This window comes from Mauremys mutica, chromosome 9 (assembly GCF_020497125.1).
Source record: "Mauremys mutica isolate MM-2020 ecotype Southern chromosome 9, ASM2049712v1, whole genome shotgun sequence".
Lineage (NCBI taxonomy): Eukaryota > Metazoa > Chordata > Testudines > Geoemydidae > Mauremys > Mauremys mutica.
The window spans coordinates 5416375-5433672 of NC_059080.1; the positions used below are offsets into that span (position 1 = coordinate 5416375).

Below are 17298 nucleotides of genomic sequence, written 5' to 3' on the forward strand. Positions count from 1 at the left end.
CCCGGGCGGGAAAAGCAGCCACGGCCTGCCTACTCCCCGGAAGGGGCTAGCGCTCTCTCTGTGCCTCCCATTGGCCCGCAGCTGACCACGTGCCGGCCCAGCCCTTGCCCGTTGGGCACGTCCATTCCCTCCACCCATACCCACCTACACTCTCTCAGAATGGTTCCTCCCAGCCCTTCTCTTCCGGGGTGGGGCAGGCTGGCGGCAGAGAGGTCACTTCCGCTCTTGCGCATTGAGACCCGGGCCGGGCGGCAAATAAACGGGACTCGGTGGGTAGCGGCTGCCTCCCTGAGGGGAGGCAGGGGCTCGTTGCTCGCGAGGCTTCGGCGCTGCGGGGGGAGGGGGCGGTGCCGAGCCCCGCGTGCACGATGAGCGGCGGCGGCGGCGGCGGCTCGGACGGGAACGAGGAGTTCTACCAGCAGCTGCGGCTCCAGCAGCTGTTCGAGGCCCGCCGCAGCGGCGAGGGCGAGCCCGACCCCTTCACCTACGTGGACCCGGCGGACGGGACGGCCTACGAGTGGGACCGGGAGAAGAAGGCCTGGTTCCCGAAGGTGAGGCGGGGCGGCGGCTCGCGCTGGCCAGGGCCTCCCGGGGGTGGGGCGGGGCGCGCGGGCAGCAGGTGCCCCGGGTCCCCTCAGCCTTTCCCGCTGGCTAATGCCGCCCAGGAGCGGGGCTCCGGGCCGAGCGCAGGGGCAGGCACAGCGGAGCCCCGCAGGGGCTGGCGTGTCACGGCGGAGGGGGGCTGATGCCTTTGCAGCACGAGCAAGCATTGGCCGCCTTCTTCAGCTGCTGTATCTCATTGCAAGCTCGTGTTTAATTGACAGTCTCCCCCCGCCCCCAGGCGTCTCAGCATGACTGGGGCCCGGCTTGCTCTTCCCGCGGTGCTGCCTGGTGTAACATGAAGGGTGCTTTGGTATCTGGGTGATAACTAATAGGGGGCGAGGGGGCGGCGGCAAAAGGCTCTGATAGTTCTTAGGGCTTCCTTGAAGGCTGCCTTTGCAGATGATGTTTGTTTCAGCCTCAGTCTGCAGCAGTGTTTTTACAAGTTTCAGAAATTTCTGGAGTAATACATATTTATTATATACTGTGGGATAAGCCTTCCCAAAGAGCTGTGGGAAGATAATATATGGAGATACACCGATCTCATAGAACTGAAAGGGACCCTGAAAGGTCATTGCGTCCAGCCCCCTGCCTTCACTAGCAGGACCAAGTACTGATTTTGCCCCAGATCACTAAGTCCCTAAGTGGCCCCCTCAAGGATTGAACTCACAGCCCTGGGGTTTGATAGCATTAAGAGCTAATTAAATACAGGAGTTGTTAATCCCTGTGCAACCCAGTTATGAGAGTGGCTCAGGTGACTGGCTGAATTCACACTGGATCAGAATTTCTGCTGCTGTACAGATGCAGACATTAGGGATAGGGGATTGTATGGTGGGTCAGTCATTTGCAAGCAACTTCACACCCTTTCATAGAGCACTGCATATGGGGTTTTCTCCTTAGCCATGATGTAACCGTAGGTCTGTGTCTGAAGTCTGGTATGCTTCCCCATTTTTTTTTTGTGTGTGGATCATACCTAATCGTTTTAAGTTTTTTGATTTCTTAAGAGATAAGTATATCTTCCAGTATTCTTTTGCTCATGGTTTGTGCTTCCCCTAAATGAACCTGATGACTCGAAAGCTTATGCTCAAATAAATTTGTTAGTCTCTAAGGTGCCACAAGTACTCCTGTTCTTTTTGTGGATACAGACTGACACTGCTGCTACTCTGAAAATTGACAATTCTGCATCTCTTTCTTTGCCATGGGCATGTCCTTGTTAAGATAAGTGTTTTCCAAACAAAACCTTTATGTTGAGACCCAAATAATCTATATAAAAGTTCAAGTAGGCTGTAGTGATTTAATTAGTTATCGGTTATGCAAGCATGGAGTTATTCAGAATCCCTACTATCTCGCTCTTGTATTTTTGAACACAGATGAAACTCCTAGCATATAGGTTAGTTCAGGAAAACCTAACCTTTTCTTACAAAGCTGAGTTCTCATCTTTGAAGAGGCTATCTGAAAACTTGACTATACTGACAGTGGAAAAGTTGGTTTAAACAATGAGAGGTTGTGACACTAAAATGTCAAACTAAACTTCAACTAGTATATTTTCTTGTCCTGTTACAACTATACAGTTCTGCAAATGATTTGTAAAAACCTTGTACTAAAATTTATCTAGCAACAAATAAGATATTGTAAGTTTTGCATCTAATTTAATATAGTAAATTTTTGTGTGAAAGACAAATTTAGACACTGCTCATACACTCACTCTACAGGGAGGCTTGGTTGGGAGGGAAACGGCTAACATTCAGGTAATAATCTGAGCCAAAGATTATTATCTTTGACTTAATCGTGCATTAGTGCATAGTGTAAATCTTAGTATAGGCAATATCTATTAACATCAATCAATCTTGTTTGAAAATCTTTCTTCAAGAAGACAGAGGTCCACAAGTGTCAGTCAATTTAATAGTCAGTGTTTTGGTTCTTGGCTGCCTGTCAATGTCACTTCTCCTTGCTCATGGTTGAGAGCAATTGAGTTCTGTTCTTAGTATTACATTATGGGTTTCTTTCTGCCTCAGACAAATCTAACTTGGTAAGTGAAAGTATTAAAAGTTTCCCCTTGAAAAAAGGGGACACTAATGAAATGTGTTTAAGTTCGTCTGCAATATAGAAAAATGTTACTGAATAGCGTGTGCAGACTTCTCAGTATGGCTTTACTAATATCTGGCATTTGTAAATTTTCAACTGCAGTGTCCATTTGAGCCTTTATATTTTCCTCTGTAAGTGAAGGCATCTGGATTACTGTTTCAGTAGTTATCTTCAGAAATTCGCCACCAGTAAACTTGTAATTGTTCCCTGGGGTTTATCTTTGAACTCTATTATAGATTAATATCTAACATTCCTTTTCTAGGTGACTGAAGACTTCCTGGCAACATATCATGCTAACTATGGCTTCCCTACAGATAGTTTAGACAGTTCCTCTGCTTCAAAGACTGAAAGTAAGCCAGCTGTGGATTCTAGGACAGCAGGAGCACAGCAGTCGACAAATAAAAAAGCACCCCAACAAACAGATTCTAAACAAAAAGGAGAAAAAAGAAAACTTGATGCAGGTAAGGGTCTCCATTTTGCATAAGCTGGAAAATGTACAATATTTAAGAAAAAATGAGCAAATGTAATTGTGCATTAGTATTATGCACAGTAGAGATGCTCAGGCATCTGTTCTGAAAATTCTTGAAACACTTCTGAAATTGCATAGCACTTACTAGGTTCTAAAAACCTATATTTCTAATGTGAAATATAATCAAGTTACTAATAGTGTTCTGAGCTCTCTAGGGTTAAGTGGAAGCGTCTTGGAAATTTAGTTGGTGAAACTGATAAATAAGAGCTTAATGTTTAAAATACTGTTGTATTTCTAGGGGTTTAGCACAACTTTTACAATTATTATTCTGTTTTTAGGATGGTTTCATGTTGAAGAAGACAAAAACACAAATGTGTATGTGACGGGTAAGTCATCACTTTTTTTAAATATAGTGCCAAAGGTGTGTTAAGCAATTTATATAAATAAGTCTGCTCCAGAACACTTAATAGTGTGGATCTCATTTTAGGACATTGTCTCACTGATTGACTCCCTCTTCTCACCTTCATAATTGCACGGCGTACTTATGCTCACCTTTATGATTGTATAACATCCCTGTGACAACTACAGCAGTTGCTGAGATGGAAAAGTAGTACTAAGAAAGTGTTGAATAAATTTATCTGTTTAAATACAATTTAGCTGGCTGAAACCAGGGGAGAGAGCCCTGTGTGGCCAGCCAGTACTCCAAGAACCACCAGCAAGTGCTCCATAGGTTGCGGTGGTACATGGACACAGCTCATGAATCATTGATCTAGACCAGTAGTTCTCAACCGGGGGGTCACTAGAGGGCTGTGAGCAGGTTTCAGGACGTCTGCCAATTAGGGCCAGCATTAGGCTCACTGGGGTCCTCAGCAGAAAGCCGAAGTCCCACTGCATGGGGATGAAGCCCGGGGCCCTGACCCTGCCACCCGGGGCTGAAGCCAAAGTCTGAGCAGTGCAGCTTTGCGGGGGCCCCTGTGGCATAGGGCCCCAGGCAATGGCCCTGCCTGCTGCTCCCTAAAACTGGCACAGCTGGGCTGTGGAGTTTGTATAGTATGTTGGGGGTGGGGGGCCCAGAAAGAAAAAGGTTGAGAACCCCTGGTCTAGACTAGGGCAAGAGAATGTTTTCACCCCTCTTAGCCAGTGGAGGCAAAAAACAGAATAAATAGGGGAAGGGAAGGCAATTTTACAGCAATATAATGTAGTTTCACAAATATTGTATCTTTTGCACCTTCTCATGCTTGTTCTTAGCCCAAGATGAATTTGTTTGAAAACTGCCTGTTTTTTGAGTTACAATAGTACAAGAAAAACATGGAACTCTCCCTTCTCTAGGCTTGGCTAACTCAGGTCATTCTTACCATTTTTTCTAATTTAGTACAACATGCCTTCATTTAAGACTTTGTACATACCAAAGTTTGAATTTTTTAAACAAATGAGTTATTTGAGCAGAAGAAAAACAGCATTTGAAATATTTTTAAATTATGAAAAATTCCTATGTGCTGGCTATGCAGTGTCTAACTTTCTGTCCCAGTTAAAGTGTAGATACTTAAATGTGTGCACCATGAAAAAAAACTGTGCATTGGTTAATACAGGGGTAGGCAACCTATGGCATGGGTGCCGAAGGTAGCACGCAAGCTGATTTTCAATGGCACTCACACTGCCCGGGTCCTGGCCACCAATCTGGGGGGCTCTGCATTTTAATTTAATTTTCAGTGAAGCTTCTTAAACATTTTAAAAACCTTATTTACTTTACATACAACAATAGTTTAGTTATATATTATAGACTTATAGAAAGAGACCTTCTAAAAACGTTAATGTATTACTGGCACGCGGAACCTTAAATCAGAGCGAATAAATGAAGACTTGGCACCCCACTTCTGAAAGGTTGCCAACCCCTAGGTTAATATATTTATATGCACATAGGTTAATGTGTTTGCTATGTCATTGTTTTGGGATATTAAGGAAACTAAGTCCAAAAACACTTAATGCAACAGAGACTTTTCTGAGTTTTCTGATCTGTGGATGTAATTAATGGTTACTACAGAAACCATAACCTTTCCACAATTCACTTGCTTAAAAAGCAAAAAGATTACTAAACATTCAATTAACAGGAAATAAAACATTCTCAAAACTAAATTAGTTAACAAAAATAAATTTATTTTTGTGCATGTAAAATCTCACCCAGAACATTGCACTGACAGGTATTTTTCATTTTATGACTGATTCATTCTTGTTTCCTCTTGGTGGTGGTGGAAAAAGTGGATTTGGAATTCACTATATAAATACATTCTAGATTTATATGGTTGAATTTACTTTGCAGGTTTGCCTCCAGACATTACAAAGGATGAGTTTATACAAGTTATGTCAAAGTGTGGTATCATTATGCGAGATCCTCAGACAGAAGAACATAAAATTAAACTTTATAAAGACAAGCAAGGAAATCTTAAAGGAGATGGCCTCTGTTGTTATCTCAAGGTCAGTGTTGTACTCAGTGTAATTTTTTTTTTTTTGTTGGCTGTGCTTCATGACAAAGTAATTCTTTATTGTCAGATATGAAAGTCTGCAACTTTTCTCCGACATGGAGAGCTCTCTCTAGCTCAAAAGCTTCTCTCTTTCACCAACAGAAGTTAGTCAAATAAAAGATACTACCTCACTCACCTTCTCTCTCTAATATCCTGGGACCAGCTTGGCTACAACACTTTTCTGACACTTTTCCTGACACTTACCAACCACTGTTGGTTTTTATTAGATGTTGCTGATAGAGGGCTCTGAGTGGGCATTTTGATGCCTTAAGATGACAACTGATCATAGAGTTGTTCACAATCTACCTTCTCTCACAGTCCATTGTATGCACCTGTTTTCACTCATTTTACTTAATTGCAAGCTCTTTGGGTTAGGGACCATCTTTTGTTATGTTTGTACAGTGTCTTCCACAGCGGGATCCTATGCACTACAAATATTAAATAATTAATACACGGGGGCAGAATTCAGAAAAGCTGCATCACAGCATTATGGCCATAGTATTGGCAAGATAGTTTTTCTGAATTCTGTTAACGATTTGTATTTTCAGAACGCAGGCTGCAAAACACTGAGGTATTTAACCATGAGGATCTTTCAAGGAGGCTTAAGCTCCTGAGTCTATCACTTTTGAAAGTGGAACTTAGGTCTTTTTGAAAATTTTCTCTTTTTTTAAATTCTTCCCTATAATTATAATAGCTCACTGGAACTGTCATAGTTCAGTTTTTAGAAACAATTGGAATGAAGAGAAGTAGTGATTTGGTGAACTGCAGTTGTGGGGGAGGGGGGGGTGAGTCTCTTAAGTACACTGGTGAAATGTGGTTTTGGGCCAGAGTCAAGCAATACTAAAAGCGTAGCCCCTTTTTTAACATTAATTTTTGTAAACCAGTTCAAGATTTGTTTGGTTGTAGAGGAATTCATTTTTAATTTTTTAATCAAAACCTTCTCATTGATGCTTGTTTTAAGGCTTACTATAATTTGATTTATCTTCAAATAGCGAGAATCAGTTGAGCTTGCATTGAGACTTCTGGATGAGGATGAGATTAGAGGCTACAAATTGCATGTTGAAGTAGCAAAGTTTCAACTAAAGGGGGAGTATGATGCAAGCAAAAAGAAGAAGAAATGCAAAGACTACAAGAAGAGGCTGTCTCAACAACAAAAGTTTGTAACTTCTTTCAGTAAAATGTTTTTTCTAAATGTCTTAGCTAAAACAGTTTTTCATAGTCATTTATTCAATGTTATACCAACCATGAAAGATCAAAGATTAGGTTTAGAGTTATTTCATTGGGGTGGGGTGAGGAGTATAAGTTAAATGCTGGCATCTTGAAAGTCCCTTGGATTGTCATGTTTGGTTGGAGTCCATAGAAAATCAAAGACTTCCATTACTTTCTTCCGGACGGAGTGTTACAGCTGATAGGCAGAAAGTGTTGGTGTGTGGTTTTGTTTTTTTCAAACGTGATGGAAGTTTCTCTTCCTGAGTTATTCAATCTACCGAACCCTGTAGAGTCACTTTAATCTCTTGTGATTAACGTTGATCCTGTAAGGAGACAGGACTTTTTAGCTTTCAGTATGTTACTGTTAAATTTAATAATTGCATTACATGTACAATTCTAGAGCAGTTAGCATGAAGTTCCAATTAGTAAATGAATAAGTACACTGCTTTCTATTTTTGCCTGTTTATACAGGGATATCTGCCTTCAGCATTCAAATGTTTTTATTTTAAAAAATTTCTTATGTGGAGGTGAATTACCTTTTTGGGAATCTTTAGATGTTTGTTGTACTTTAAAGCTGGTATTCTGTTAACGTTTCTTTTAAGTGAGTCCTAGTCTGAACTGTAACATTAGGTGACTTCAGATATTTTGTCCTAAATCGTTCAAGGTACTTAATAGCCCAGTTATGTGTCTCTGCCTACTTTTCTTATCCCATGTTCAGCTGCAGCCTACAGAATATTTCTGAATGTTCACTGATTGCTGAAGTTAAATTTGGCTTGTCTCTGTATTATGACATTCTTGTGCATGTTTATGGTATTTGAAGCTGTTTTGCTCGAGGACAGTGATTAACTTGCTGATCACCTTTCTATTCTATTTTCTAGAACATTTAAATAATTCTTTAGAACCAAAGTAGCTATCACTACTGAAATCTGTATGTTAAATTAATGATTTTTTTTTCAACAAATACTTGTAGAACCTGAAGAAAGGTGCAATAATGTCTTACTATTGCTTCATTTCATTAGACAGTTGGATTGGAGGCCTGAGAAGAAAGATGGTACAGTTCGAAAGCGACATGAGCGTGTTATCATCATCAGGAACATGTTCCACCCAAAGGATTTTGAGGTAGGAAAAACTAAATAATAGGTGAAGCTGGTAGTGCTGGCAATAGTCGTCATCGTCCATCATTTACCAATTATAAGACCCTGTTTTCAGTTGCTTATAACATTGCCAAATGTTAACTTTTCAGGCAAAAATCTTCCATGCCAAGTGTCTGCCTCAGCCTGAATGTTTTTGAAAATTTCAGCTAATATGGCTCATCTACTTCCAAGAACAAAGCTAGGGAAAATATTGCCTTGCCCATGTGTAGTTTTTTTGTTTTTGTTTTTAAAACCTTAGCATCTTCCTTGAGAAGCTCAAGTGCCTCCATGGTTTGTAGCAGGGGCTTGAAATTTGGCTGTGTGTGTCTCGCTGCTATCATAGATGCCATTTGCCATCCCCATGGAAATTCTCCAAAATATGGCCAAGTTAAAATATGAAAATTTACACTTTGCACATGCTCAATAGAAACTTGTTATTTTGGTAGCAAATACTCTGAAGATACCATCTGCGCTGAGCATGCTCCATCCCAGGGCTGTTGGAGCTAAGCAGGACTTGCCCTGCAATTGTTGCTCCTGGTTGCTGGAGGTGGTTGTGGCACCAGCTGGTGCGTCTCCCCCCACCACCAGCAGGGGACACAGGACACCCTGCCATCAGCCCTTGCTGCCCTCCTAGGCTCTGCACAGCTGTCTCCCCCCTGCAAGCAGCAGCTGGCCCTGCCTGCCTGCTGCTGTGGTCCTAGTGCTGGGGAGAGCAGGATTCCACATTAATGTTTTGATTCTGTGATTCCCTCAGAATACTCTCACAGCTGCCTCTTCCCACAAACCAAGGAGATCCACTCCCTCCCCTGTATCCAGGCACTGTGTTTGCTGCTGAGAGCTGGCCTGCTCAGCTGGATAGTAGCTATGTGAGCTCTCCATGCTGAGCAGTTTCAGAACTTCCTGGAGTTTTGCAAGGGGAAGGGCCGCACGCATGTGCGGCTGGATGCAGGGCACCAGAGTTCAAAACAGCAAGCAGAGCAGTCTCAGTGGGCATTGTGGGATACCTCCTGGAGACCAGTTACAATGAAAGCAGTGTCTACACTGATGTTTTGTCAATCTAACTTTGCTGCCAAAAGCTCTGCATCTCTTCTTGATGCGGTTTTATTTTGAAGAGCACTGTAGCGTGTACACCTCCACTGTTTTGCTGACAAAAGCTGCCTTTTTGCTGACAAAACTATCATGTGGAAAAGGCCTTAGTTCAACCCACATTCATGAAAAATAAAACTTTTCTTCACTTTTTCTTTTCCATAAGCTATGCTATCTGTGAATTTATGGTATGAAGACACACACATTTATACATGCTGATAAATTCTCTCAACCTTCAGGCTTGGGCAGGATTAGTCTAATGGTAGTAATTGCTCTGCTAAAACAAAGGCTGTAGGAACTTGGCAGATTGGAGAAAGGTGAGAATGTTTTAGTTCAGAAATTGTCTCCTGAAATGCCAAACAAATTTATGGCTATCTCCAGTGAACTCTGGAAAGCTAGAGGTATGTGCTCCAGTTTTCAAAATACATTTTGTCCATTACTACAGTACTTTATATCCCTTTAATAAGGAGCACCATGTATTTAAGACCTGTATTTTAAAAATCTCACTGAACTAGACTAATTTTAGTTTAGGATTCAAAATTAGATTTGTTTGCATGCCAAATTCCAAAACTATCCCTGTGTACCATGGAGAACCCATTCCACAAATACCGTAGTGGTATTACATTTCCTCCAGTAGTTTGAGGTAAAAAAATAATTAAAACTAAACTGTGGCATTGGACTGAAAGCAGTCTTGACTCTCCCTGTTGTGATCTTGACAACAGCATGCTGTTTTTTTGGTTGCCATTGGCAACTGAGTGGGAGGCAGAAGGAAAGTGGATTTTCCCTTTTCCCCAGTAAAATAAAGAAAATTACACCTACAAAAAATAAGTTGTCCAAAAGAACACATGCCAGTAATGTTGATTTGGCTGCTAGCATGAATCCCTTAAAGTACTGAGGATTTTAAGTTCTAACACGTAATATCACTTGATTCAGTGGATGAAGGGAAATAGGGAGATTTAATGTTTGCAGTTTAGTAAACTTAGATAGATTCTTATACTCTTAAATCAAAATGGCTTGGTTGAAAAAACATCACATGGATTCAAAACTGGCTGAGGCCCTGTCTTCACTGCTAGGTGGTGCTTTTTTAGCCTCTCAGTAACTATCATTTGTGGTAAACTAGGTGAGGTCAGTACTATACCACTATGTTGACCTCACCTAGTTTACCTTGCAGTAAAACTAAAGTGCAAAGTCATCGTTGTGTTTACACCCTGAGAACTAATTTGCAAGTTATCTTGTGGTAAAAATCTCACCTCTTTAGCTGTGAAGACAAGGCCTGAAAGACCATACACAAAGGACAGTGATAAACAGCAGTGCATATTGATGGAAAGATCTAATGGAATGCCAAAGGGATTGGAGGCAAATGTAATCTAATTAAACATCTTGATTTGGAAGAGGGAGTAAACAATATTAATGAAGCTCAAAAATGATATTAAAGTAGGAGACATTGCAAATACTAGTAGAAAACACTGAGTGTAGGAAAGAGCAGAAAATTAGAAAGTGAGATTTGGTTTGGGAAAAAAGCAGTCCAAAATTTGAGAAATAATGTGAAAAGGAATGCTGCAAGTGCACAAATTAGGTCTGAGTTTGCCATGTGATCTGTTTAGTAGTATAGTTCATAGTGGCTGGAGTAGTTTTGTTTGCACTGGTAGCTGTATTGGTCCCAGGCTATAGGTAAGCTCGAAAGCTTGTCTCTTTCGGCAACAGAAGTTGATCCAATAGAAGATATTACCTCACCCACCTTGTCTTTCTAATAGTTTTGGGCATATTCAGAGACATTGCACCATGCATTAGGAAGGTAATACGTATTCTTCATATTGCTGGGGTTTGGCCACAATAGGATGTGTATGCTTCATTTGGGGATAGTTTGACATGGTCTCTTAAGAATAGGAGGCTGCCTGATAAGAGTGGTTTCTTGAATAATTTCACTATTTTCTAGAAAATAGATTTCTAGAAATGTATTTTTAAGTAGCTTTAGGTGTTCCAATCAATGGGGCTTTTATTGTATCCTATTTCAATCAAGAAGTTTCCCTGATACCAATACTAAATTTGCTTTTATTCCACGATATTATCCCATTTCACAATACTAAATCTCACTCATTCCTCAGAGGGTTTCTTTCTAATTGCTTGTAGATTTATGCTTCCACCACACATTTAGTCTGAGCTGAGCAGTAACTGAGAGGCAGGACCTGACAATGCTCCTTTTTAAAGCACATAGAGCAGTACACTGGGAATGGAAAAGGACAGTCAGAAGTCCTTGGGATTGAGATGTCATCCCAATTTTAGTAAAACCAGAGATGTGTAGACTGGCTTGAATACCAAAATAATCTCAAAAGTGAGTATGTCTGGTCACATTAAAGCCCTTCAGTGCCTCCCTGGTCACTTTTGTTGTTCTCTGAACTTCCTCTATTTCATAAAACTTTCTCGGGAGGTGGTGTCTGGAAAAGAATGCAGTATTTGATTCCTAGAGGTAGACTTCTGCTAGTACTGTGAGTGGTCACTTAAACTGTTTCTTATGTTTGGAACAAAGCTTCATGCTTATTTCCAGGGCTCTGGAGTGGAGGCTGGTGCTGGAGCACAGACCAGTAGTTTTTTGCCCAGAGCTGGAGCGGAGCAATTCAAAAATTTGATTGCTCCAAATCTCTGCTTATTTCTTAATATTTTGGATTGTCATTATTTTGCAACATACTATATAAGGGAAAGTACCCAGTGTTTTTCCTGTATAATACATTGCCACTATTAATCCTTTAAACTGTAGGACCTTAGAGTGTAAATTCTAGTCTGCAGCTTACACACATTTAAGGGAATTTTCAGCTTTATTTTTTGTTTAAAAAGCTTATTTTTACAACAAATCCATCTATTTATGTATTTCTTTACAGGAAGATCCTTTAGTACTGAATGAGATTAGGGAAGACCTACGGACAGAATGTGAAAAGTTTGGAGAAGTAAAGAAGGTTCTCTTATTTGATGTAGGTATTTTCTATTATGTTGCATGGTCATAATTACTGTACCTTCTCAAAGCAAATATACAAGATGTTCATGCTCCTTTAAAATATAAGATTTCTGGTTCTCTAAAATTTGTTTTTCATGCAATCTTAATTTCATTTTTCAAATTTTCAGTTCTTGAATTTAATTCAGAATTTCTTCCCATTTTAACAAAAGTGAAGTTAAACTGCATGTCTGCATATTCCAGCTCACCCTATGTCTAGATGCAATATTCAGCTTCTCCAACAGATTTGGGGACAGATTCATTAGAAGTTGAAAAGCATGCAAATAGCTAAATTCAACTTTTTTTTTTTTTAAAAAAAACACTGGACTGTGTACAAAAAGATTTGAAGTAGCTTTGTTTAAAACCTAAAGCTGAAAACCATAATTGTGAAGTACTAAAGATGGTGCTGCTTCAAAATCTGAAAAGAATGGAAGGATACGTATTTTAAAAGTATATGCACATGAACAAGCTTGTACATGTCTGCATATAAAACGGTACCTGATCTCTTACAAGGGCAGAGTAAAAATCTTTGGAACAAAATTTAATTCCTGTTTAGAGATGTATATCATAGGGTTTTGTCTTTTTCTTACAGCGACACCCAGATGGTGTGGCGTCTGTTTCATTTAAAGAACCAGAGGAAGCTGATCTGTGCATACAAGCTCTCAATGGAAGGTGGTTTGGTGGTCGTCAGCTAAGTGCTGAAACATGGGATGGTACAACAGATTATCAGGTAATCCTTAACTGTTTTTTGGTTTTGTTTTTTTAACTAAAAATTCTTTAACTATGAATCAATTTAATTTTAAAAATAGAAGAAACAAAATTTTAAATTTAAATAAAATTAGGAATTTAAATGTTCTTTTCAAAGAACAAATATTAAGCTTGGCTTAGCCGCAGATGCTAGTTATTTGGGATTGTAGCAGGCCTATTTTTTGCTCTATTAAAAATTGTATTTAATCCAATTTTCAAAGGCCCCAATTATCTTAATTGTACACTGAAGATAAATTGTTCAGTTATTCATTGCTGTACAAACATTAACAACTAGCACAATGGGCCCTGACTCAAGTGAAACCTCATGGTATTAATGCAGTCAATGCTGATTATAATAAAGTAGCTGTTGCATAGTTTTACCAAGTGTAAACTACTAATTTTTTTTACACTAAGTGAAAAGGTTGGATTTCTGTAGTAATTTTAATTAAGGTTTATTTATACACAGGTGGAAGAGACCTCAAGAGAAAGAGAGGAAAGGCTCAAGCTGTGGGGGTCATTTTTAGGAGAGTCTGAGGCAGAGAAACAGAAAATTGCAGCTGCTTCAAATTCTGCAGCGAGTAGTGTGAAACTGCCAGAAGATCAGCCTTCAAAAGATAATGGCACATCTAAAGGTGATGTGAATGCTGAAGCTCATAAGAGAGAGGATAATGGTGAAGGCATTAATGAAGATGGCACTGCATCAACAGACAGCAGCCTTGCAGGCAGTGATGATGAAACAGATACATAACATCTCTAATATTTTATGAAAGCATGCTTTTTAGGGTGATGTTTGGATTTCTCTTATCCTGTGCTTCAGGGTGACTACAGACAGTGTTCATGTGTTTATATGCATATTTGATGTCATCAGCTTGTGCTTTGAAATTTTTTATTAAAAGCAGTAGTTAATGAAGATCTAAAAAAGTTCATATTAATTGGCTATTGTTCAAGCAAAATATCTCAAGTTGCCAAGAGCACAGCAGAACTGACCAGGCTTCTTATGTCATATATATTTGCTTGTCAGTGTTTAAATTATATAAATGTGAAGTGTATGTGAAACTCCAGAGTTTGAACAATTACACAGAATCTAAAAACATTTTAGTAACATACAAAGATATTAAAGTTGATTTTAATGTTTGCTTTAGTTTCCCTACACTTTTGGAACTTGGTATCTTCCTATTAAAGTAACTGGCTTGAGCACTTTCGACAGTTTTACAGAACAGTTGTTGCAGAAAGGCCCAATACATTCACCCTCCATGATAGCAGATCATGGAGCATGAAATTGTTGGTCAGTCTACAAAACTGAAAATTCTTGCCATAGCCTACACGGAGCCACAGATATGTGAGAAGATATTTTAAAATCAGAATGTTCAGTATAGAGGGGGTCTCATCTGCTCCTTGAATCTTCCATTGATGTAAACAAGTTGTGAGTATTTAGAGGAGATTAGCACCCCTAAGCTCTTCAACACTGGAACACTATGTAAATAAAGCTGACCTCTAATCTTCCATTTAAATTCAGATGGTAGAATGAAGTATTTCCAATGCTGAAAGCATGCAAAAATTATACATTGAATACAGGGCTTTTGGGGTTCTTTTGCCTTAAATCTAAGAAATGCTTTTTCTCTCTTTGGTAGGGTGGGGGTCAGTATGTACCATATTCTTTTTTGAGATAGATGCTTTTGGGTTAGTTCACAGCCTGAGGGGCCCCTTCCACCAAAGACTTCATAACGTTTAAAAGATTTTAACCTTTAATCCCAAGGTTGTCTCACACACTATGAATATTGGGGAACACATTTTTCAAAAATTAGCTGCCCTTTTATATTTATATTTTCTTGTTTTACTAGCCATTAAATTGACTTAAACATTTTTGTTCAATTAGGCAAAGATTTTCAAAACAATGCCTAAAGTTAGCCACCTTAATTAGATGTGTAAAATAGTCTGACGTTCAAAAGTGACCTCAGTGGATCAGCTTGGATGCTGAGCACTTTTGAACAACATTACTTTAGGCACCCTCTTTAAAAATATTGGCCCTAGTTCCTCAGCATATCTGTTTAAGATTTGGAACTAGCTCTGGATTATTTGTTCATTTGAGGATACCTTTTAAACTTCCAACTGGAATTGTTGATTCTTTTGGGGAAAAAAAAAAAAAAGATAGTGGGTTGTGAAAGATTATGGTTGTTAGTGCTAGTGCTTCCAACTTGAAGCACTCAATTTTGATAAAGGACCTTGGTTGTCTTTAATTTGTATTGTACTTATCTTTGATTTTTTTTGAAATTGTTTGAAAAACTACACTGTAGCTAGGGTTTTTTTGGTAATCAGTGTGTTTATGTAGGTTATGGCAATAAGTTCGTATAAAATAATACTTGCCATTGTGGTTGCGTCTTATTTCCTTATGAGCAACCTAGATAACAGAATAGTAGTTAAGATTATCAGACTTGTAACTCCTGATTATATTAAATTGATGGATACTTTAATTATAAACTAGTGTGACAATTTAATTTTAAATAAAACACCCTTTGGTGATTTTTTTAAAGTTGATTATGCCCTTGAGAGGAAACCATTAAATTCTCACTATCTCAGTAGATTCTTTTCCCATCTTTGAGCACATCATGAATTATAAACCGTAGCAAAATAAGTGCTTCTGATTTGTTTAGGGATTCTATATTGGCTAGCATATAATTATGGATAGTGTCAAATTCAAATTATCTCTAGCCCATATAGTTCTAAACAAAATGTTTCTGCTGGTACAGTATGTACTTAACCATTGTCATGATTACAAACATGAATACTTAAAGCTTGTGTGTGCAACATGCAGCTTAATACCATGGGCATTGTTTTCAGTGCTTCTCTGTTCTAGCTCCCAAACTCTAGGCTTTGGACCTGTCAAGCTAGCATGCTTTGTTAGATTTCTAGAGGTCCTAATTAATTATATAAAACATTCTGGGCAGTTCAATGTACCAATTAAAAAGGGGAATTGAAGTTGCTGTAGAGAATGCTTAAATGAATATTTTACAGTACTACAATGCCTTATCAGTTAGTGTCAAATCAAATATAATTTAGTATTGACTATTTAACAGTATGCTTAAAAACCCATGTAAAACTAAGGAATTGATGTATGTACAGTAACTTCCCTCTCAGTTGATTTAAAATTTGATTGGCTTGCCTACCTACTGAAATTTGAGTGGGGTAAGTTTTAAATTTTCCTTATTTCAGACTGGAAACAAAGCAACAACAAAAACTAAACAAAACAAAACTACTTTGCTGGCATTTTGAAATAATTCCTAAGAATATAAAAATGATTTTGATGACACTGCCTGAAATTCTGAACCATTTGTTTCCGCTTCTAGCCAAACAACGGTCTACAATGAGATCTTAACATTGAAGTTGGTACACCTCTCTTCACCTTCCTTTTATGCTTTGACAGTAAAATAGGGAAAATATTTTTTTAAAAGCAGCTGCTTATCCATGAACTATACAAGAATTGTGATAATGATTGGAAAACAAATAGTGAGACAAATGACTGTTTCCAGTGGGGTGTTTATATAAATAGTGGTTTTAAGTTAAAATGCATTTCCCTTTTTATTATATACAGTAATTATGAAAGTTTTCATAATTCATTAGCTTATAGGGGAAATTACAGTTTGCCATCTGGTTATAGTGAATCACTTGATCACAAAACATGAATTTGAAGCACATGATTATGAATTCTAATATTACAGTACAATAAATTAGTGGATAGTGTGGAATTCTTAACTCTGATCTGCAGACGAGCAGAACTTGTGAATGTATTATTGTTTAATCATTTTTTTAGATGTCTAGCAAGTGTTTTTATGCCAAGTGACTGTAGTAATAAACTTCTGAAATTCAATATCTACCCCCAAAATAGTTTTACATGGGTACAGTCCAAAAGTAGCAGAAAACTTGAGTCTTGTCACATGGCCTGAGACTTACAAAACTCACATAACCAGTCCCACTGAAGTAGACTGCTCTTGTGAGTACAGTTTTATAGGATTGAGTCCGTGATCCCCTCAATTCAGTAAAGATGGCAAGATCAGGATTCAATATGGGTTTCTAGTTTTCCTTATGTTTCATTCCAAAGTGCTGTCAATATACTGCTTGCTTTCAGACCCTACTTTAAACCTTAGCTTTTGAAAGACGTTTTCCTAATCTGATCTGTGCTGTTTCTGCCTGGATACCTTTATGAAGTTGTTACAGTTAGCAGAGAAAACAGGTCTTGTCAGAAGTGAACATTTCAAGAAGTTCTTCCCCCCCTGCCCTGTTTTAAAATATATATATTATAGTGTCTTATGAAAAGACCAACTGTTTCTGGTCTAGCAGTAAATTGGAATGATTTGTCAGTAATCAATGTAGCTCAAATTCAAAGACCTGCTTTCTGAAGATCTTGCTCGTAGATTTAGATAGTGGCAAAGCACTGAGTGTATTTAAAAGAATTTAAATACAAAGGGG

General features: G+C 38.8%; 1 protein-coding gene and 1 long non-coding RNA gene across 2 annotated transcripts in view; one reads left to right on the forward strand and one right to left on the reverse strand.

The window, feature by feature from the left end:
• Nucleotides 1-224: 224 nt before the first annotated feature.
• Nucleotides 225-16699, forward strand: HTATSF1 (HIV-1 Tat specific factor 1). The gene is made up of 9 exons (XM_045029680.1): nt 225-551; nt 2948-3146; nt 3493-3540; nt 5472-5626; nt 6666-6829; nt 7902-8001; nt 11978-12067; nt 12680-12817; nt 13301-16699. Exons 1-9 carry the CDS (start codon nt 369-371, stop codon nt 13580-13582), a joined length of 1359 nt encoding a protein of 452 aa, XP_044885615.1. The 5' UTR covers nt 225-368; the 3' UTR covers nt 13583-16699.
• The window catches only part of LOC123377162, a 49700-nt gene continuing 39224 nt past the window's right edge, over nt 6823-17298 (reverse strand). Inside the window, exon 3 of the long non-coding RNA XR_006582116.1 lies at nt 6823-7205. This is a non-coding gene — a long non-coding RNA (uncharacterized LOC123377162). The remainder of the gene's footprint in view (nt 7206-17298) is intronic.

Bases quoted from the DNA above. Each gene is read 5' to 3' on its own strand.
- HTATSF1 (XM_045029680.1), top strand. From the start codon at position 369: ATGAGCGGCGGCGGCGGCGGCGGCTCGGACGGGAACGAGGAGTTCTAC. The intron at 12,068-12,679 runs GTAGGTATTTTC...TTTTTCTTACAG, and splicing joins AGAAGGTTCTCTTATTTGAT to CGACACCCAGATGGTGTGGC. The intron at 12,818-13,300 runs GTAATCCTTAAC...ATTTATACACAG, and splicing joins ATGGTACAACAGATTATCAG to GTGGAAGAGACCTCAAGAGA.